Raw genomic sequence first — 23,050 nt, 5'->3', positions numbered from 1 at the left:
AGGTGATGGGGCTAGGAGATGGGGGGAGAGGGAGAAAGTGGTAGAATCCCCTATGGTGTAAGTCTTGAAAGGAGGCAGCGCTCCGACTCTACCCCAGAAATCACAGTGGTCAGCTCTTCCTCCTGCCTGCCTCCTGCAGCCAGGCTGTGGGTAGTAACCTTGGCTCCGCCAGTTAACTGCCCTGCCCAGGACTCTTGAGTCATGAGGGAATTACGCAGAGGCTGTATGAACAGTTTACCTGTGGCGGTGTCCTTACTGTTAGAAGATGTATCTGAAGACTAGATTACAGATGAAGAATCATGATTTCTGTAATTTAAGATAGTGTTTTTCCAACTTTCCTACAGGTTTAAAAATTACCAAAATGAAATGGGGGAAAAAGTTGTCCTCTGGTCATGATGTCCCAGGTGTGGATCTAGTGGTACAAGGGACAGTGTCTCAGTCAGCTTTTCCTAAGGTGTGACTTTGTGTGACTTCTGTTTCTCCTTTGCCTTCTCTACCATGCTGTGGACTAGTAACTGAGTCGTGGTCTCTTCAGTAACCCATGGCTCCTGTGAGCTATTTCCTATAACTGCTGTAACAAACTCCAGTGCCTTTAAAAAAAATTATTTAAATTCAAGTTAGTTAACATACCGTGTAGTGTTGGTTTCAGGAGTAGAACCCAGTGATTCATAACCCAGTGCTCATCCCAACAAGTGCCCTCCTTAATGCCCATCACCCCCACCCACTTCCTCTCCAGCAGCCCTCAGTTTGTTCTCTGCATTTAAGAGTCTTTTATGGTTTGCCTCCCTCTGTTTTTATATTATTTTTCCTTCCCTTATGTTCCTCTGTTTTGTTTCTTTCCACATACGAGTGAAATCATATGGTGTTTATCTTTCTCTGACTGACTAATTTCACTTAGCATAATACCCTCTAGTTCCATCCATGTAATTGCAAATGGCAAGATTTCATTCTTTTTGATTGCTGAGTAATACTCCATATATGTACCATATCTTCTTTATCCATTCATCCATCAATGGACATTTGGGCTCTTTCCGTACTTTGGCAATTGTTGATAGTGCTGCTATAAACATTGGGGTGCACGTGCTCCTTCGAAACAGCATATCTGTATCCCTTGGATAAATACTTAGTAGTACAATTGCTCGGTCGTAGGGTAGTTCCATTTTTAATTTTTTGAGGAACCTCCATACTGTTTTCCAGAGTGTCTTCCCCAGTTTGCATTGCCATCAACAGTGGAGAAGTGTTCCCCTTTTTCTGCATCCTCGTCAACATCTGTTGTTTCCTAAATTGTTAATTTTAGCCATTCTGACAAGTGTCAGGTGGTACCTCATTGTGGTTGCAATGCCTTTTTACTATGCTAATTTGAGGTGGGGTTTCTGCTGTAGCAGTTATATGAAATAACTCCAGGAATCACAGGTTGCTTAGAGCCAAGATTAAATGAAGTAACATAAATAATGTGTCTATAACAATATTTGCCAAATAGCCAGTATTCAGTAAGTATTAGCTGATGTCTAGACTAATTCACAGGAAAATTCCTTTGATTTACACTCTAAATATACACATATTCTGTACGAGAAGGTACACCTGAGTTTTACATGATGTTTCTACTTTTCTCTCAACTTTTCACTTAGCTATAATACATTTCTTCATCTATAAAATCTTTTTTAGTTTTTTTTACAGAGTTGCCGATTTCCTCATTTGTAAAGCCTCTGTCTCATATGGTTATTCTGGGAATGTATAAAGTATTTAGCAGATAGTAATCATTCAACAAATGTTGGCAGTTTTTGTTATTACGATGATTTAAGGCCTTAGTCTCTGGGACACCTAACTAGCTCACAACTGGCAATGTTGGAATTTGTGTTTTGCACAGCTACTTTTCCTAAGTATCATTGAGCCCTTTACAAAGGAAGTACCAGGTGCAGATGGGATCAGTATGTCTATTTTGCTGTTGGAGAGAGCAAAGCAGAGATTGTTTGGTTTAGTCCTGCACTTTAGAAGATCAGCCACAGCCACAAATCAATGCTACTTAAAATTAGAACCGTGTAGAATCTACTGAGAACTTTTGCCTGTTTTGTACTGGTTTCATGTAGAAATTCTTGGCATATAGGCTGGGGCTTTCCTAGAAATATTGAATTTTTGGATTATGTTGCTGGGGAACATGTTTATAGAAAAAATAGGAACCTATAAAGATGTAATAAGTTTGTAATTTGTATTAAAGATGCCACCTTTTGGATGCTTTGGATGATCTTAAAATGCATTCTTCTGTATTGTTGACTTTATTAGTGTTGCTATTAGTAAAAAAAATAATAAATTGATAAATTCTGTAGTACCTCACCTTTTTTTGCTAATGTAGCATTTAAAATCTGAATTTCCCCAGTGCTTCACTTCTCCATTATATAACTTATACTTTGGATACAAGTTTTAGAGCATAGTGGCTGACATAGGTGTGTCGATGGGGCCTAACATAGGCAGGCATGTGCATTTCTATAAAGTCCTCAGGGCAGTCATTGTTGGGAAAGGCATAGTGTGTTGTTTTATTGTCTCTTGTAAAGGTGTGTTTCCTTTTTCTCTTTTTAGGTGATACAGTTAATATCGGAGATGTATCCTACAAGTTGAAAACTCCTAAGAGCCCAGAACTTGTGCCACAGAATTACAGTAAGAAATACTCATTTATTTATGAGTGAATGCCTTTTAACTTTTCATTATGGGAATTTTCAAAGATATCCAAAACTGGAGAGAAGAGTGTAAACGTGATGTACTTATCATTCAATTTTAACGTTTATCAGTGTATGCCAGTCTTCTTTTAACTGACTCTTCTAGTCTTTGTTCTGGAGTATTTAAAACTTATCCCAGACAGACATCCTATCACTTCACCCCTGAATATTTCAGTAAAACATTTATTTTTCACATACTTTTCTTTCTTTTTTTTCAATTGGGATCAAATTTACATATAATAAAATGCAGAGACCTTAAGTATTCATTTTGGTTAGTTTTGGCAGTTTTATAAACTTGTATAACCACCAAGATTACTTGCATTACCTCTGAATATTCTTTTGTGCCCCTTCCCCTCTGATTTGCCCCGGAAGCCAATGGTCTTTTTTCCTACCATGATGGATTAGTTTTGCCTGCTCTTGAGCTTTATGTAAATAGAATCATATAGTATAGTTTTCCTGTGTGTGTATTTGGCTTCTTTCCATCAAGGTAATGGTTTTAAATCCATCCATGGTCCTGTACTGATCAGTTTGTTTTTAATTGTTGAGTAGTGTCCTGTTGTATAAATAACAGCATAATTTATCTGTTCTGTTGATAGGCATTTGGGGGTTTCCATTTTTAGATTGTTGCAAATAAGGTTCTATGAACATTCCAATACAAGTCCTGTAGTCATGACTTTTCACTTCTCTTGAATAAATAATGAGGAGTTGGGTTGATGTGTCATTGGGTGGATGGCTGTTTCGCTTCATGAGATACTGCCAAACTGTTCTCCAAGGTACTTGTGCTGTTTTAGCCTTTGACCGACGGTGATGTTCTGTATCCTTGCCGACATTAGTATTTCTAATCTTTTTGATTTTACTCGTTATACTAGGTGTGAAATAATAACTAGTCATGGTTTTTGTTTTGTAACAGCTTTACTGAGATACAATTAATATACCATAAAATTTACATTTTTTAAAAACTTATCGTCTTAAAATGTACAACTCAGTGGTTTTTAATGTATTCACAGAGTTGTGCAACCATGCCACTCTTTGACTTTTGAACATTTTCGTCACACCAAAGAGAAACCTCGTACCATTAACTCCTTGTTTCCTTCTCCAACAACTTCATACACCCCACACCCCCCCATCCTTCAGCAACCGCTACTATATTTTCTGTATCTATAGATTTGCCTACTCTGAACATTTCATATAAATGAGATCATACAATATGTGGCCTGTGTCTGGCTTTCTTCACTTACAATGTTTTCAAGGTTCATCCACGTTGTGGCCTGTATCAGTACCTAATTCCTTTTATGGGTAAATAATATTCCATTGTGTGGCTATACCACATTTTGTTTATCCAGTCATTGGTTGACAGACATTTGGTTTTTCTCTATTTTTAGGTTGCTATGAATAATACTGTTATGGACATTCATATAAGTTTTTTGACAGACACGGGTTTTCAGTTTTCTTGGGTATATATTTAGGAGTGGAATTGCTAGGTCAGATGGTAGCCCTCTGTTTAACATTTTGAGGAATTATCAAACTACCCTCCACAGAGGCTGCCCCATTTTACGTTCACACCTGCAGTGTCCGGGGGTTCCAGTTTCTCCACATCTTCACCAGCATTTATTATTACCTGTTTTTATTACGGGAAGTGGTATCTTGTTGTTTTGATGTGCGTCTCCCTAATGCCTCACAGGCAATTTTTTGCTCAAAATCATGCCACTTCTTTTCTCACAATTCCTTAAATGAATCCTAATACTTTAGGAACAAAGATCATTCCTTACCTTTCATGATCTAGTCTCAGCCTCATCTCTTATGACTCCCCTTCCTTATTTATGTTCCAGTCATTGGACAAAACGGCTATTTTTTTTTTTTTTGGTTCACTTTTCAGATTCTTCAACTAGACTATGTGCTCCTTGAAGGAGAATGTCTCACTTTCATCTGACATAAGTTTCCAATGACTCTGCCTCCTGAATGGCTCTGCAGACTGTCCTCTCCTCTTTGCCTCACTTTTATTTTACTGCATTTTTTCTTTTTTTTGAGTTATTTTCTCAGTGGTCACTCCAGGGATCACAATTACCAATTTAGCTTAAAACAAACTTGTTCCTATTAATAACTTAATTTCAGTTGTGTGCAAAAACTTTTTCTAATGTAGCTCTTTTCCCTTCTACTTCCTTTTTGCTGTTATCATACAAAATAGGTCTTTAAAATTTTTTTTAATGTTTATTTTTGAGAGAGAGAGAAAGAGAGAGAGAGAGAGAGAGAGAGAGAGAGAGAGAGAGAATGGGGGAGGGGCAGAGAGAGAGGGAGACGCAGAATCTAAGCAGACTCCAGGCTCTGAGCTTTCACTACAGAGCCCCATATGGGGCTCGAACTCACAAACTGCGAGATCATGACCTGAGCTGAAGATGGACGCTTAACTGACTGAGCCACCCAGGCACCCCCAAAATATATATTTGTACATTAAAATCTATCATCACAATTTTATAATTATCACTATATGAATTTGTCTCTTAAGTCAAGAGAAGAAAGGAATTACGAATAAAAATATGTTCATACTGTCTTTATATTTACATATTTACTAGTATTCTTTGTTTCTTTGTGTGCATTTGAGTTACCATCTAGTGTAGTTTCATTTCAGTTTGAAGGAGGGACTCACTTTAGTATTGCTTGTAGGGTAGAGCTGCTAGTGATAAATTCTCTCAGTTTTGGTTATCTGGAAATTTATTAATTTTACCTTTGTTGTTTGATGAATTCTTGATTGACAGGTTTTTTTTCCCCCCAGCACGTTCAATATGTCATCCTACTGCCTCTGGCCTCCATAGTTTCTTTTTTTATTTACTTAAAAAAATTTTTTTTTTATGTTTATTCATTTTTCAAAGACAGAGAGAGACAGAGCGCAACCAGGGGTGGGGCGGAGAGAGAGGGGGGACACAGAATCTGAAGCAGGCTCCAGGCTCTGAGCTGTCAGCACAGAGCCCGACGCAAGGCTCGAACTCACCAACTGTGAGATCATGACCTAAGCTGAAGTTGGATGCTGAACTGACTGAGCCATCCAGGTGCCCCAGGCCTCCATAGTTTCTGATGAGAAATCAGTTACTGATTTTACCAAGAATCCCTTCTGAGAATGAGCCACTTCTCTGTGCTCTCATACAGTCCATTTATCTTTGTCTTTTGATGGTTTGACTATGATGTGTTTAAGTGTGGTCTCTTTGAGTTTGCCCTATTTGGAGTTTGTTGAGCTTCTTGGATATGCATAGTAATGTTTTCCATTAATTTGGGGGAGTTCTTTGTAATCATTCTTCATTATTATTTCTTCCCTCCTCTCTGTCTTTCTGGGACTCACATGATGTGTGTGTTAATATACTCGAAGGTATACTATAGCTTTCTCAGGGTCTGTTAATTTTTCTTTATCCTTTTTTCTTTCTGTTTCTTGGGCTGGATAATCTCAATTGACTTACTCAAGTTTGCTGATTATTCCGCCTGCTTACATCTGTTGTTGAGCCTCTTTGGTGATTATTTTTCATTTCACTTATAGTTTTTAACTTCAGAATTTCTCTTTGAATTTTTTTATAATTTGTATTTATTGATATTTTTTAGTGAGATATTGTCATACTTTAAATTTTTAGACATGATTTCTTTTTGTTCTTTGAACATGTTCGTCATAGCTAATTTAAAGTGTTTGTCTACTAAATTCATTATCTGGCTTCCTCAAAGATTTTTTTTTTTTTTTGACTGCTTTTTTCCTCGGTATATGCTATACTTTCCTATTTCTTTGTGTTTCTTATCATATTTCTTTTGAAAAGTAGAGCTGTTAACTAGTACAATTGGATGACTCTGGAAATCAGATGCCCCCTTCCCTAGGCTTTGGTTTTGCTCCTGTTTGTTTAATGACTTTTGTAGACTATTTTTCTGAAGTCTATATTCTTTGCCATATGTAGCCATTGAAGTTTTTACTCAGTTAGCTTAATGGCCAGCCAGTGATGGAAGAGAGATTTCTTAAATGCCTCAAAGAAATCAGTTCTCTTAGCCTTTGACTAGGGTCTCTTGTGTGTATGTTGGACATGATTTCAGGGCTTCACAGGCAGCTTACAAGTTTGCTTGTGTCTTCCTGCTTGTGCAAATCTTCAGTGTCAGCTGAAGGTGAGCGATTAGGCCCTTCTCAAAACTTTCCCAGACATGTGCATGGCCTTCTACATTCCTAGTTGTACACTGTATGCCTTGGACATCTTACTCCCAGTTTTTCCTTTTAAGTTTTTTGTTTGTTTGTTTGGTCATCCTCTTGTTAGCTCCAACTAGTTTTGGTGCCTCCAACTGTGATGTTAAACAGTTGTTGATTTTTTGTTGTTATTTGCACACTGGGAGCTCCGAGTGGGTCACATGAAGTCAAATTCTAAAAAATGGAGCTTTTCGGCAAGCTGTTAGATAAGTCAAGTAGGGATAGTTTTCTGGGGGTGGGACTCCTAGGAAGTGCAACCCTGTTCTGTCCCCTCCAGTGGTTGCCAGGCTGCTCGTTTTCACCAGCATTGTAGGCAGTTGTTTTTCAAGGTTTCCAGAGAGCTGGGGAGAGAGATGGGGAAAGGGCAAGTTAAAATACCACAGAACTTACTGTTCATACTAAGGGTCACCTATTTTTCTTGGATAAATGATCACCAGATTGTTAGAAGTCTTGTTAATTTCTAGAGTTCTGAAAAAAAAAATGATTTTGACAGTTTTTTGCAGTGTTGCCATTGGTTTTTTGGAGGAGTGGATTTTCAGAGGTCCTTACTCTGCTATTCCAGGAGTGCATGTCCTCTCACTGTGGTTGTAATTTGCATGTCGCTGATGAGTAATGGTGTTCAAGATATTTTCCTATAATTAATGGTTATTTGCATATCTTTCATGAACTATCTTAAAATATTTTGCCTATTGAAAGAAACTGAGTTCACCTTCTTATTGTTGATTTGTAACAGTTCTTTATATACTCTAGACACAAGTCATTTGTCATGCTTACCTATTATGAATACTTGTTTTCAGTCTCTGCCTTGCCTAATCGTTTTCTCAGTGGTATCATTTAGTTGGCAGAAGTTTTGGTTACATACGGTTTATCTTTTATTGTGGCTAGTGCTTATTATGTCTTAGAAATCTTTGTCTACTTCAAGGTTGTGAAGATAAGTCTGTTGTTGTTTTTTTTTCCTAAGAACTTTAGAGCTCTGTTTTATTTGAAAGGGATAGGTCCATTTCATCTCAGTTTTAAAATTTATTGGCAATTTTTTCATAATGTAGCCTTTATTATTCTTTAAATATCTGTAGAATCTGCATTGCTATTCCCTTTTTTATTCCTAATATTGGAAATGAGGGTTTTTTTTCTTTCTCTTTAATCACCCTAAGGAGTTTATCAGTGATATTAACTTTCAAAAAAAATAGCTTTTTGTTGATTTTTCTCTGTTGTTTGTCCATTTGTTATTTCACTGATTTCCACTCTTTAATACTTCCTTACTTTTATTTACTTTGGTTCCTATTCTTTGTCCAACTATTTAACATAGAGGTTCAGATTTCCCCCCCCCTTTTTTCCCCTAAATTAGATCTCCAAAGCTATAATTTTCCATCGAAATAGTGCTTTTGCTCTACCTCATAAAAGTTGATATGTTAAGGTTTCATTATTATTTCTCTCAAGATATTACTAAAAAATCACAAATTTTTTCTTTGGTTAGAGTTATTTAGAAGTGTGTTTGCTTCATTTTCAGTATTTGGTTTGTTTTTCTTTACCTTACAGTTATTGATTTCTAATTTAATACTATTATGATCAGAGAATATTCTCAGTTCTTTGAAATTGAAATTATTGAGACTTATGATCAGCATATGGCCTCTTTGAGTGAGCATTTCATGTAAACTTTGAAAAGAATTAATGTTCTGCTGATATTGGCTGTTGTAGTCTATAAATACAGATTTGGTCAATGTTGACAATATTGTTCAAGTCCTTTATGTTTTTATTGATTTTATCTACCTCTTCAGTCAATAAAGTGGTGTTAAACTGTCTGTTATGATTGTAGATTTGTCTGTTTTCCCCTTTATCCTACTCATTTTTATTTTGTATATTTTGAACCTCTATAATAGGTATGTACACATTTATAATTGTTATGTCTTCTTTGTGAATGGTCCTTTTTATTATGCAATGCTGTCTTTTTCTGGTAACACTGTTTTTCTTAAAGTTTATTTTGTCTGATAATAATGTGAACCATACCATCTTTCTTGTGCTGTTTGTATGGTATGTTCTTTTTCATTCTTTTACTTTCAGCTAGTTGTGCCTTTATATTTCAAGTGTGTCTTTTGAACAGCTTGTTCATCCATTCTGACAAGCTCTTTCTTTGAATTGGAATGTTCAGCCCATTTACATTTAATATAATTATTGATTTAGATGTGTTTAAGTCTACCATCTTGATGTTTTTTTGCTCTTTGTCCTGTTTGTGATACATCTTTTCTTGTCTTCTTTTCAGGGACAATATATCCATGTTGTCTCTTTCGTAGGCTATCTCGTTATGCCTCTTTTTCTAGAGTAGCTCTGTCCAATAGAATTTTCGGTAGTGATGGATATGCTTTATATTTGTGCTGTCCAATATAACAGGCACTAGCCACATGTGGTTAGCCATTCAAAATGTGATCAGTGCAATCAAGGAAAATAATTTTAGATTTTATTTCATTTTAGTTAATTTAAACTCAAATTTAAATAGCAACGTGTGACTAGTGGGTACTCTATTGAACAGACATGCTCTAGAGATTATAATATGCATCTACAACTTACCATAGTCTACTTTCAAATAATACATCTATTTTAGGAGCAATGTGATCACTTTTCAACACTGTGCTTTCATTTACTTCTCACACCTTTGGTAGTCTCGTTTTCATATATTTTAATTTCGTTAAAATTAAATATGCTAAAACACTATGATATTATTATTTTTTTACTTTAGGCAATCAATGGAATTTTAAAGAAATTGAATATATATATGTAAAATGGAGATGGTTTTTAAAGTTTTTAATATTTATTCATATTTTGATGCTTTATGCTTCTTTTCATTTCGTTTTGCAGATTCAGACATCTCTCTGAAGGCATTTCCCTTCAGCCAGAAGAGTTTCTTTACCACTTCTTTTAGTTGATTTGTGATATGAATTCTCTCCTCTGTTGTCTATCTTTTTTTTTTATTTTTATGTTTTTTTTTTAATGTAAGCTCCATACCCAATATGGGGCTCAAAAACTCATGACCTGAGATCAAGAGTCTACTCTGCTCTACTGACTGAGCCAGCCAGGTGCCCTGTATCTCTATAGTCTATCTTAAAATGTGTTTATTTTACTTTCATTTTCAAAGGATTTTTTTTTTCTGGATACAGAATGCCAGGTTTTTGTTTTGTTTTGTTTTTTATATCTTCTGGTTTCTGTTGTTTCCAACAAAACACCAGCTGTCATTTTTGTTGGGCTCCTATTTGCAATTTGTCCTTTTTCTCTATCTGCGTTTAACTTTTTTTAACCAAAAATTTGGCTTTGATGTACTTAGCTGTGGTGTTCTTTGAATTTAACTTCTTTGTGTTTTTCTGAGCTCCTTGAATCTCTGGGTTAATAACTTTAATCAATTTTGGAAAATTCTTGGCCATAATTAAGTTAATTGATTTTCTTTTCAGCTTTGTATGATCTTGTGTTAGTCCCTTTTGATGATTCATTCATTTCTGTTAATACATTTTTCATTTCTATGTCCATTTAGCTTTTCTTTATATTTTCCATCTCTTATGCTGGAATACATTCATGTTTTCCTCCTTTTCCACAAGTATTTTAACATATTTTTTAGGGTCTAATAATTCTGGCACCTAGACTATTTTTAGAACTGTTTTTATTGATTTTTGACCACGGATCACATTTTCTTCTCTGTCTCATAATATTTTATTGTATGCCAGATATTGTGTATAAAGGAACAGTAGAGATTGAAGTAAATGATATTTACCCCAGAAAAGGGCATGTCTCTGCATCTGCTAAGCCCCATGTAGGGAGTTGGAGGTGTGGTGGAGATGGGGGTGGGAGCATGGGAGGAGGGAGTGTGAGGTGAGTTGGTCTAATATGTGCTTGACTTGGGACTGGCCTTTGTTTTAGCTTAGTTGCATTCCATTTATCTCTACCTTTAAAGGTTTTGAGAAAGACATCAGGACTTTCTTTATAGCAATGTTCAGGATGTGAATTCTGGTGAGATTCCAGAGCTTTCTTTATGGTTTATAGCTGAATCTCCAGCTCTACCAGCCATGGCTAATCTCTCTTAGCTTTATAGCTGCATCTTTGGATTGCTGGGGAGTTTAGTCATTTAGTCCTGTATTCTGCTTTCTCCAACCCAGATCTCCTTTATCCTGTTGCCCTGCCTCCAGCCTCCAGAGGACATGTCACTGAAGGCCAGGAGTGCCCCAACAGGATTTATCTCAGCTCTTCTGCCCTAATGCCTTGAGTGTGACTGCTCCCTAATACCGTATAAGGCCATGAAGTGCCTTGGAGGGATTTCTGTTGCTTCTGTCCCACTCCCAGCCTTCAATGGGTTGTTGCCTTGCACTAAGAAAAGGTCCAGCATGCTTCAGGAAGAATCCTCTCAGTTCTTGCCCTGCGCCTGGTTTTTAGTGTGCACTCCTGTGTACTCAGTAAGGGCCAATGGGAAAGAGTTGGTGGGTAGGTGTAGACTCTCTTTGTGGCTAAGGCTTCTCCGTAGACTAGTTCATCGTGTCAGCTCGTGTGAGGCCATTGTAAGTTTTAAAATTCAGTTTTAAAGTTCAGCTTGCTTATCCTGATACACCTATGGCAGATTCTTCCTTCTCCTGCCAGTCTACTAGGGGGAAAATTAGCTCTGGGTCTCTTCTCTTCTTGAAAGTACTCATTACTTTCTAGAATTTGGTTCATTCAGGTTTCTTTGTATTCTTAGCTGTATGATGGGTTTTAAGAAACTGTGATTTGGTGGGCCCCCAGGGTGGCTCTGTCGGTTAAGCATCCAACTTTGGCTCAGGTTGTGATCTCGTTGTTCATGAGTTCAAGCCCTGAGTCATGCTCTCTGCTGTCAGCACAGCATCTTCCTCGGGTCCTCTGTCCCCCCCTCTCTCTATGCCTCTCTTGCATGCAGTCTCTCTCAAAAATAAATACACATAAAAAATTATTAAAAAAAAAAGAAACTGTGAGTTTTACAGATCTACTGCCTTGTTCTGGTTGTTAGGTTGAAAGTAAAATTCTGTTGCAATTCTCTTCATCCTAACTAGAAGTGGGAGTCAGGAACATTTATTTTTAATATTTATTATTTAATGATTATACCTAGTCATATTATTATACTTGATAGGTTTTCTGGGGGTAGGACTAGGGACTTAAATCTTGAACAAGTTGTTATGTTTACCCAGAGAAAAATTAACAAAATAGATTTAAAACACCTTACATGATACTGGTATGTGATAATTGAAGAAAACACTCATTTTTTTCCCCTGATTCCTGGATCTTATCTTATTATGAATGTAGCTAACTTTTACAATTAACTTTTAAAGTGAGGAATAATATCCACTCTTTTTTTTTTTTTTTTTTCAACGTTTTTTTTTTTATTTATTTATTTATTTATTTATTTTTGGGACAGAGAGAGACAGAGCATGAACGGGGGAGGGGCAGAGAGAGAGGGAGACACAGAATCGGAAACAGGCTCCAGGCTCCGAGCCATCAGCCCAGAGCCCGACGCGGGGCTCGAACTCACGGACCGCGAGATCGTGACCTGGCTGAAGTCGGACGCTTAACCGACTGCGCCACCCAGGTGCCCCTAATATCCACTCTTGATAGATGATAGGAAGACTGATACATAGTTTGGGTTCTATATGGAAACATCTATTTGAGAGAGGGGGAGGATTAGGTTTAAAATTTTGTGTGTACTGTTTCCTAGATAAGAATTTCTTCCCTTCTTTTTCTTTTCTTTCTTTATGTTTTTTTTTTTTTTAGATGTGTGAATTCTGTAGTCATTTAACTGCTCCAGATTTCCTTGACATTATGGGAACGATCATTTCAACCTTATGGATATACTGTAAGGATTGAATGAAATAGCTTATGTGACATGCATGGCATCGTGCCTGGCACATGGTGCTCAATAACTGTATGAGTCCCTGACACAACCATTTCCTCAGTCTCCTGATTCTATTCCTTCTCATTTCCCCATTATCCCATGTCTGTAACACAGTTGTGTATGGTTATTACTAAAGGCTGCTATGATTCTGCTTAAGAGATATGCTAAAAATATTTTCATTGTCATTTATAGTCTTACCCTTAAAAAAAATGAATCTGGAATGCATCTTCTCTAGATTTGATTTTGAATTTGCTCCTACTTAGGTTGTTTCCAGAATCACACGTGGTGGTGGTAGGCTCTTCAAAAAAGCTTCAATATTCTTTTAAAGGCAAACACTTCATGTGTTTACAGTGTGGAAAGAATGTTGGCCTTTCAAGTCTCACCTAGACAGGAAGCATCGTCATTGCCTGACAGCTCTCAGCAGGGGATAGCACTATCCTTCTCTTCTTTTAACTTAAACTAAGATGCCATAGTCTCCCTCCTATTGGGGGTCTGCTAAAATATTTTATTGAAGCCCAAATGCTAAGTTATTTGGGGGATCTTATTAAGTAAGAGAATGTATAATGAGACTATACTAGCTTTAAGGATTCAAGGGATCTCAGTAATAATATCAATTTTAAGACTTACATGCTTTGAATGAATGTATTTTCATATTTTGCAAATGACTAGGGGGCAATACAGCAGTGGCTGGCTCAAATCAAGTTCCAAGTATAAACGATATCTGTTTTTAAATATAGCAAAACTATAAATTGCCACCAAAAACCCCAGAAAAGCAAACAAAGAAAAACCCTCAACATTTTATGGCTTTATATACTTATGATTTTTATTGCTGTCTTCATACATCTCTTATGTAGTCAAAATTTTTCATTTCTTTTGTGCTTAGTTATTAGTAGCTTTCCCTTTGAAATTTATCAGAAGAGAATTTATATTGAAAACTGTTGGATGGTGTATAGGCTCCAACTTTCATTTTCTGTGCTTGCTATCCATTCATCATTGTTCCCACCATATTCATAATACAAGTATCCTTAGATATATTATTGTTTGTATATCAAAATGACGGTAGCTTTTACCCACTAGGAAATACTAACGTTGTCTCTACTAGTCTTTTGTATGAGCAACGGTACCCAGATGTAAGGAAAAGACTATTTGGAGTTTGTTTAACTTGAAATAGGAAAAATGGCTGAGCTAATAAGTTAACCCAAATCTTACATACCCACATAAGCATTACATGTTGCTACATATTTATTAGGTTAGATATATTTATTTATTAATGAAACATGTTTTTGTGCATCTACTTACTATATTAGGTTCAAATATCATATTCTTTAAAATATTTCTCCCTCTCTCAGACTATTTCCAAGATGGGAAACTTATAATTCTTTGACTTCACTCTTGCTATTACATGACTGATTAGAGATTATGGGTTTTTGGCTATGAGAGAACGTTGATAGGTTTTTTTACCTCTTTTGGAGTTACTTTTTATTTTTATTTTTATTTATATATTTTTTTAACATTTATTTTTTGAGAGTCAGAGAGAGACAGAGCACAAGCAGGGCAGGTGCAGAGAGAGGGAGACACAGAATTGGAAGCAGGCTCCAGGCTCTGAGCTGTCAGCACAGAGCCCGACGCGGGGCTCGAATCCACAAAGTGTGAGATCCTGACCCAAGCCAAAGTTGGTCGCTTAACCGACTGAGCCACCCAGGTGCCCCTCTTTTGGAGTTACTTTTTAAAATATTTTGGGGCACCTGGGTGACTCAGTGAAGCATTTTACTCTTGATTTTGGTTCAGGTCATGAACTTGCGGCTTGTGAGTTTACGCCCTGTATCAGGCTCCATGCTGATAGTGCAGAACCTGCTTGGGATCCTCTCTCTTTCCCTCTGTCTCTGCCCCTCCCCTGCTCTCTCTCTCTCTCACACACACACACACACACTCTCTCTCTCTCTCTTTCTCAAAATAAATAAATAAACTTAAAAAAATATTTTAAAATATTTTGACAAAACAGATGAACATAGGGGAAGGGAAGGAAAAATAAGTGAAAACAGAAAGGGAGGAAACCATAAGTTCCTCTTAAATACAGAGAACAAACTGAGGATTGCTGGAGGGGAGGTGGGGGGGGTGGGCTAAATGGGTGATGGGCATTAAGGAGGGTACTTGTGATGAGCACTGGGTGTTATCTGTAAGTGATGAATCACTAAGTTTTATTCCTGAAATCAATATTATACTATATGTTAACTAACTTGGATTTAAATAAAAATCAATAAGTAAATAAATAAATAATATTTTAAAATATTTTCAAGACAGTATTTTGTTGAAGTTTGATACCCTCTTATTTTCCTATCCATATTTATGCTTCAATTCAGCTCTTCGTGTTTGGGTATTCAATATTTTGTTAAGGAAAGGAACTTTAGCTATTATTATCCTCTCTAAAACTCATTTCATAACCAGGAAAATAGGACCACAAGAAAGAGGTCAGAAGACTAATTAATTAGTAGCAAAGCCCAGATTCCCTGACTTCCGTTTGGTTTTCCTTTTATAGTTTGCCACAGTATCTCTGGCTACTTTTCTTTAGAGGAAGTCCTGTAATGAAAAGAAGAATGGTATGTTAGATAATTCTTTTGGAATTTAAGAGTGTGAAAAATATTGAAAAAATTGAAATCAGTGAGACATGGCAGTCATATTTTATTTCTTTTTCAGAGTTATTCAGAGCACTGAAAATCAACTGTTGTCTTTTAGTAGTGAAGAAATAAAAATCACAATGTTGGACCACGAACCCTGATATTCATATATAACATCTATTTGATAGAAGTAGTAGAAATCCTGTTAGCTGGCAGAGATGCAATAGACTGAGAATATTCTTAAGTGGAAATCTAAAATTCAATTTATGTATTTATTTAAAATGTTTATTCATTTTTGAGAGAGCGTGAGTGGGGAAGGGGTAGAGAAGGAGGGGGACGTAAGATCCAAGCAGGCTCTGTGCTGATAGCAGTGAGCCCAATGTGGGGGTCGAACTCAGGAACCCGGAGATCATGACCTGAGCCGAAGTCAGACCCTCAACCAACTGAGCCACCCAGGCGCCCCTAAAATTCGGTTTAAAACTACGTGAAAACAGCATTACTTATGAAAGCAAAATTTCTTAATTCCTTGGCCATCTGATTGAGCTGACAAATATATTTTGTAGTCTGTTGTCTGCTTCTCATTGAACTATTTCTGTCTTCACAGTGTTGGGCACAGCAGGGTGTCTTTCTAGCTGCAGCATCTAGCCCAGTCCAGTGCCTGGCACAAAGCAGACAAAGGAGTTGTACTGTTCTTCAGTTATTTTATTATCTAGGTCTTGTCACCTCCTGCCTTGACCATTATAACTCCCACTTATCATCTTAGTCTCTAGTCTCTTCCCTGCAAGTGCTGAAGTGGATAATTGAAGATTTTTGCTTTTTTTGTCTGAAAAGCCTGAATCTCAAGGCTTAGATGAAATTGTCAGCTGTTGAAAAGGGGTTCCTTCATGTTTTTGTTCTTGAAGTTAAACTATATTGAGTCAAGCTGGTATTTCTTTTAGTGTTTGCCTTAAGAGGTGACGCTCCAGGGTGGCATTCAATAGATGCCTTCAAAGTCGACTTCAGAGTTGTATTTCTGCTTCCTTACATAATCTTCTTGCTGCAGTCAGCGGACCAATTATATGTGAGGTCATTTAAGGTTTACTGGACACACTGAACTTTTATCCAAGCAATTAGCACCCACAAAGGTTTTCTGCAAGAATTACAACATTGTACTCTTAAAATGATGGTTTTTGGCATAAAGTCAACAGTGTGAAAGGTTTTATGGGGGAGGGGGGACATTTGTAAATAATTTTAAGAGGTTTGAGAAATTCATCAGCATGTAAATGACAGAATAGCATGGAGAATCTATGCCATTTTTGTGTCTGTAGATAATGTGGAACAATCATTGTGGCACTCGTCAGTTTTAATGAATGACTGACAAAGCTTACACATAAGGCCTCCAGGAAGGTGTTAACTAAGGTTCCCTTACAGAACAGAAACTTATTATACAGAACTTAGAGAGCAGAGCCTCCAGTCCTTAAGATTTACCCTATTTTCTTTTTTTTTTTTTAATTTTTTTTTCAACGTTTTTTATTTATTTTTGGGACAGAGAGAGACATAGCATGAACGGGGGAGGGGCAGAGAGAGAGGGAGACACAGAACCGGAAACAGGCTCCAGGCTCCGAGCCATCAGCCCAGAGCCTGACGCGGGGCTCGAACTCACGGACCGCGAGATCGTGACCTGGCTGAAGTCGGACGCTTAACCGACTGCGCCACCCAGGCGCCCCTAGATTTACCCTATTTTCAATAGCACAGTAATTGCCACTCATTACATGAAAATTTACTTGGAGAAAAGGATTTAATTTGAGATTTCTTTATATAAAATAGAGCCTTCAAAGGGGAGTGTCCCATCAACTTTTCAGGCTCTGTAATATGACCTGAAGTCTTCTCCAGCTTGTCTACAGCAATCTTTATTCAGTGCCTAAATTTTCTTTAATCTTCTTTGTCTTGGGCACCACACTGAAGCTAACATTTCTTGATGCATTTTGTTGCCTTTTATTTTCTGTTTAATGACTGTTGTTGCTTTCTGCAACTTTCATTGCAGATGTACAATTTTTGAACTGTGTAATATATAAATAGTCTTCTTCAGGTGTATGTGGTAATACTTTAATCGTCACTTATGACATTATTTGAATGAAAAAATGAATTCAAGTAGTAAACCCCTAGCTTAAAACTCACATTTTAGTGGATATCTAACACATGTGATAGAGGATTAATACCCTCAATAGACAAATATATCTTACAAATTGATGAGAAACACCATATCATCCAGTGGAAAATAGGCAAAGGATTTAAATAAGCATGGCACAGGAGAGGAAATCCAAAGGACCAATAAGTATATGAACATATGTTCTAACCCTGCTTAATAGTTAGAGAGATGTAAATTATGCAATATCAATTCTATGCATCACCTGGGCCAAAATTCAGAAATATTATAATGTCAAGTAACTACAAGGTTGCAGGGAAACAGTGTTGTCATTCATTGTTGGTAGAAGTCTGAGTTCATATGGCTTCTTTGGAAAGTAATACTGTGGTAGCTATTACAATTAAAAATATTATATACCTTTGGATGTAGCAGTTTCTTTTTCAGGTTGTATTCATTAAAGAAAAAAGTCAGTATATAAAGGATATTTGTACATAATATATATTCCAGCATTTTGGTGTTATTGATAGTGAACAAAACTAGAGGCAATGAGTATATCAGTAGAGAATGGTTGAATAAATTATTGCTTACCCATATAATGGAATCTTTTGCAGCTGTTAAAAAAGAATATATTTATATCTGTGGACCTTGAGATGTCTATACCATATTATTAAGCAAAAATTGTAGATTGCAGAGTAGTATGTAAAGTATGATACTATTTTTTTTTTAAACAACTTAAACACCTTTTGCAGGTGTATTGCATGTCTTTCTGTATACAGAGAAAAGTGTGGAAGGCTATACTCCAGGTTCTTAATTTTGAGTTTTATGGCGGGGTGGGGGGGGCATTGGGTTAGGAGTAAGGCCAGGAATGATAGGGATCAAGAGAGATAATTTTTCTTTTTACATTTTTGGATTTTTTTTTCTTTGTTATAGTAAGCATATATTGGATTGTAATTTTAAAAATAGTTAATAAAACCCTCATGTTTAAAGTGAAACCTGATTAAGGAATACATCTATTATAACTGCTTTTTCTGTAACCTGACTCATTAAAATAAAAAGTTCATGTGGTATGCTTAAATAACTTGGACTCATTTGACAGGACCTAGAAATTCTTGGATCTTCTGAGATGTGTTTATAACTAAAGGTTATTCCTTTGGTTTCATTTTATGTTTTTGGTTGTTGTAAGTCTTGTGATGAATATGACTAGCTACACTAAGACCAACAAAGATGTCTTCAGTGAATTATCACAGTGTAACAGTGTCTTATCGATAAGAACTTTATAAGAAGCTGAGTTGCAAATTGAATTTTGGGGTTAAATTGTGATGTATTGATTAGTCAAAATATTCTAATATGTGTTATGTATCATATTACAACTTATCCTGTGTATCACAGTTATTCTCTGCTTCCCGTTTGGCTGTTATTACTTTGCAATGTGGTTTTTCAAAAGAAATATAATTTTTTGTTCCTATTACAAAAATAAAACATCATCAATACAGAGAACCTGGGATAATGAGAAACGAAAGGATAAAACTGAAATCATTTATAAGAACATTGTTGACATTTCAATGTGTTATTCTAGTCTTTTAAAAATAATATTAGTAAGTATAATTTACATACAATAAATTTCACATAGTTAAATGTACAGTTTCACAAGTTTTGACATAAGTATGTAACCATGAGACATCACCGTAGTCAAAATATTGATCAAATAAATTCATCACCCCCCAAAGTGTACCTGTGCCTCTTTAGAATATCCCCTGGTTCCTCCTTTTTCTGGGAATGGCTCATCTGCTTTGTAGATATATTCAGATTTCCTAGAATTTTATATAAATAGAATTCTGTAATATATACTCAATTTTTGTCTAATTTCTATCACTTCGCATCATTATTTTGAGATTCATGTTGCGTGTGTCAATAGTTTATAACTTTTTATTGCTGCTTAGTATTTCATTGTATGGAAATAATTGCAGTTTGTTCATTCATTCATCTGTTGATGGACATCAGTGTTATTATTTTGAAGCTCTTGAAACAAAGCTGCACTGAGCATTCATGTATAAGTCTTTATATGGCCATAGTACTTTCTTTTTTTCTTGTGTAAATACCTAGGAGTAGAATGGCTGTATCACACAGAAGATGTTTAACTTTTCAAGAAACTACCATTCTGTTTTCCAAAGTAGTTGTGTCATTTTCTATTTCTGCCAGCGATGTATGAGATTTCCAGTTCTTCCACATTCTTGCTAGCTCTTGGTATGGTCAGTCTTTTTAATTTCAGCCATTCTGATAGGTGTGTAATGGTATCTCATAGTGATTTTAATTTGCATTTCCTAGTGACTAGAGATGTTGAACACTTATTTATGTGCTTACTTGCCATCTGTATATCTTTGGTGAAGTGTCTGTTTAAATCTTTCGCCCACTTTTTTATTGGGATGTTTGTGTTCTTTTGAGATTTGAGATTTCTTCATACATTCTGGGTAAAAGAAATTTATCAGATATAAGATGTACAAGTATTTTCTTTCAGTGACTTGTCTTTTGATTTTTTTTTAATTGAATCTTTTGAAGAGCAGGTGTTTTAAATTTTAGTGAAGACCAATTTATCAGTTTTTACCTTTATGTATTGGGGTTTTGGTATCATACCTAAGAAATCTTTGTCTAACCAAAGATCATAAAGATTTTCTTTTTTTTTTTTTTTTTTCCTAAATGTCTTCACAGTTGTATACATAATTTACATTTTGGTCTATTATCTATTTTAAGTTAATTTATTATATATGGTATGGGTCAAAGGTCATTTTATATAAGTATGGATCAAAGTTCATTTTTTGCATATAGATACCTAATTATTTCCGCACCGGTTGCTTAAACGACTATCATTGTCCCACTGAATTGCCTTTGTTCCGTTGTTCAAAATCAGTTGTCCATATATATTGTGAATCCGTTTCTAAACTGTTCCATTGATCTCTTAGTGTGTCTTGACACCAAAGTCTCACTATCTTGATTAATATGGTGTTACAATAAGTCTTCAGATCAGGTAATGTTCGTCTTCCATCTTTGCTTTTTTACAAAGATGTTGGCTATTCTAGGTCCTCTGCATCTATATGATTTTAGAATCAGCTTGTCAGTTTCCACAAAAAAGAACTGTTGGGATTGGGATTGCATTGAATCTATTATCATTTTGGAGACACTTGATATCTTAATAATATTGAGCTTTCCAATCCATAAAGGTGTATCTCTCCATTATTTAGATCTTCTTTAATTTCTTTCAGCAGTGTTTTGTTGTTTTCAGTGTACAGGTCTAGCATATATTTTGTCAGAGTCATCATTCAAGTATTTATTTTTTAATGTTATTGTAAGTGGTATTGTTTTTTAATTTCAACATAGAAGTACAATTGATTTTGTATATTGATCTTGTATCTTGGCACCTTGCTAAACTCACTTGTTCTAGAACTTGTTTTGGTAGATTTCATCACAGTTTCCGTATAAACAATTCTGTTATATATAAATAAAGGAAATGCTACTTCTTTCTAATCTGGAAGGTGTGGTTTTTTGTTTTTTGTTTTTGTTTTGGCCTTACTGCATTTGTTGGTACCTCCAGTAAATGTTGAATAGAAGTGGTCAGAGGAAGGAATATTATTGTCTTATTTCTGATCTTGGGAGAAAGCATTGAGCCTTTTACTCTGACGTATGATAGGCATAGGTGTTTCACGTTCGTTGTGTATCAAGATGAGGAAGTTTTCTCCCATTTGTGCTTTGCTTAGAGATGATTTTAATTAGAAAGCTATATTCTATTTTGTCAAATGTTTTTTCTGTGTTCTTGGATGCGATAATGTGGTTTTTCTTTTTTAGTTTGTTAATATGATGAATTATATTTGATCGATTTTTTTTTTATTTTTTTTATTTTTTTATTTTTGGGACAGAGAGAGACAGAGCATGAACGGGGGAGGGGCAGAGAGAGAGGGAGACACAGAATCGGAAACAGGCTCCAGGCTCCGAGCCATCAGCCCAGAGCCTGACGCGGGGCTCGAACTCACAGACCGCGAGATCGTGACCTGGCTGAAGTCGGACGCTTAACCGACTACGCCACCCAGGCGCCCCTTGATCGATTTTTAAGTGTTAAGCTAACTTTGCACTACTGAAGTAAATCCCACTTGGTTGTATTGTGTTGTTGGTTTTACATATTATTGGTTTTAGTTTAAGAAAATTTTGTTTGGAATTTTTGCATCTGTATTTCTGAAGGATATTGATTTGCAGCTTTCTTTTCATCTTAGATCCAGCTGCTCTAACAAAGCATCATAGTTTGGGTGGCTTATAAAAAAACCTGAAATTTATTTCCCATAGTTATGGAGGCTGGAAGTCTGGAATCAGGGCACCAGTATGGTAGGGTTCTAGCAAGGCCCTCTCCTTGGTTGTGAACTGCTGACCTCTTGTATCCACACATGGCCCAAAGCGTGGAGAGACAGAGAAAGCTTCTGTGTCTTTTCTTATAAGGGTATTAATCCCGTTATGAGGGCTTCCAATCACCTCCCAAAGGCCCCGCCTAATACTACTGATCATATTGGGAGTTAGGACTTAAACATGGGAATTCTGGAGGAGCACGAACATCCAGTCCATAATACCTTCCTTGTGATATCTTTGTCAAATTTTGGTATTTGGGCAATGATGGTCTTATAGAATGAATTGGGAAGTATTTACTTCTTTCCGTTTTCTGACTGAGTTTGTATAAAATTGGCATTTTTCCTTAAATGTTTGGTAGGCTTCACCTTGAAGCTGTCTTGACTTGGGGTTTTCTTTGTGGGAAGGTTATTCACTAATTCAGTTTCTTCGTTAGATATGGTTATTGGGGTTACCTTTTCTTATGTTAGCTAAAAAAAAGCTGACTTTTTAAAGGAATTTGTCTTTCAAGGAATTTGTCCATTTCATCTAAGTCTTGGAATGTATTGGCATAAACTTTTTCACAATATTCACTAATTCTCCTTTTAATATCTGCAGTATCTGTACTTCATGTCAACCCCAATCTCATATTCCTGATTTTGGAAATTTGTATCTTCTCTTTTTCCTGATTAGTCTTTCCTGATTGGTCAATTTTATTGATTTTTGTCAAAGAACTTTCTTTTGGTTTCACTGATTTTTTAAAAATTATTTTGTTTTGGGGCACCTGGGTGGCTCAGTCAGTTAAGCGTCCAACTTTGGCTCAGGTCATGATCCCACGGTCCATGGTTCGAGCCCTGCATCAGGCTCTGTGCGGACAACTCAGAACCTGGAGCTTGCTTCAGATTCTGTCTCTTTCTCTCTCTCTCTCTCTCTCTCTCTGCCCCTCCCTTGCTCATGCTCTGTCTCCCTCTATTTCAAATATGGATAATAAAACCTTAAAAAAAGTTTAAAAATTATTTTGTTTTCTATTTCATTGATTTAAGTTCTGATCAGTAGAATTTCATTTCTTGGGGTTTCACTTGCTCTTCTTTTTCTAGTATCTTAAGGCAGAAGCTGAGGCCATTAACTTGAAGTCCTCCTTTTTCTATTTTTTTTAATGTT

General features: G+C 36.1%; 1 protein-coding gene across 1 annotated transcript in view; it reads left to right on the top strand.

The window, feature by feature from the left end:
• VWA8 (von Willebrand factor A domain containing 8) overlaps window positions 1–23,050 on the top strand; it is a 365,564-nt gene that overhangs the window by 16,569 nt on the left and 325,945 nt on the right. Inside the window, exon 2 of the mRNA XM_058684129.1 lies at window positions 2,575–2,652. Within this exon, the coding sequence (XP_058540112.1) occupies window positions 2,575–2,652 (78 nt within the window). The remainder of the gene's footprint in view (window positions 1–2,574; window positions 2,653–23,050) is intronic.

The sequence above is a fragment of the Neofelis nebulosa genome, chromosome 1 (genome assembly GCF_028018385.1).
Source record: "Neofelis nebulosa isolate mNeoNeb1 chromosome 1, mNeoNeb1.pri, whole genome shotgun sequence".
Lineage (NCBI taxonomy): Eukaryota > Metazoa > Chordata > Mammalia > Carnivora > Felidae > Neofelis > Neofelis nebulosa.
This window is presented reverse-complemented; position numbering and strand designations above follow the sequence as displayed.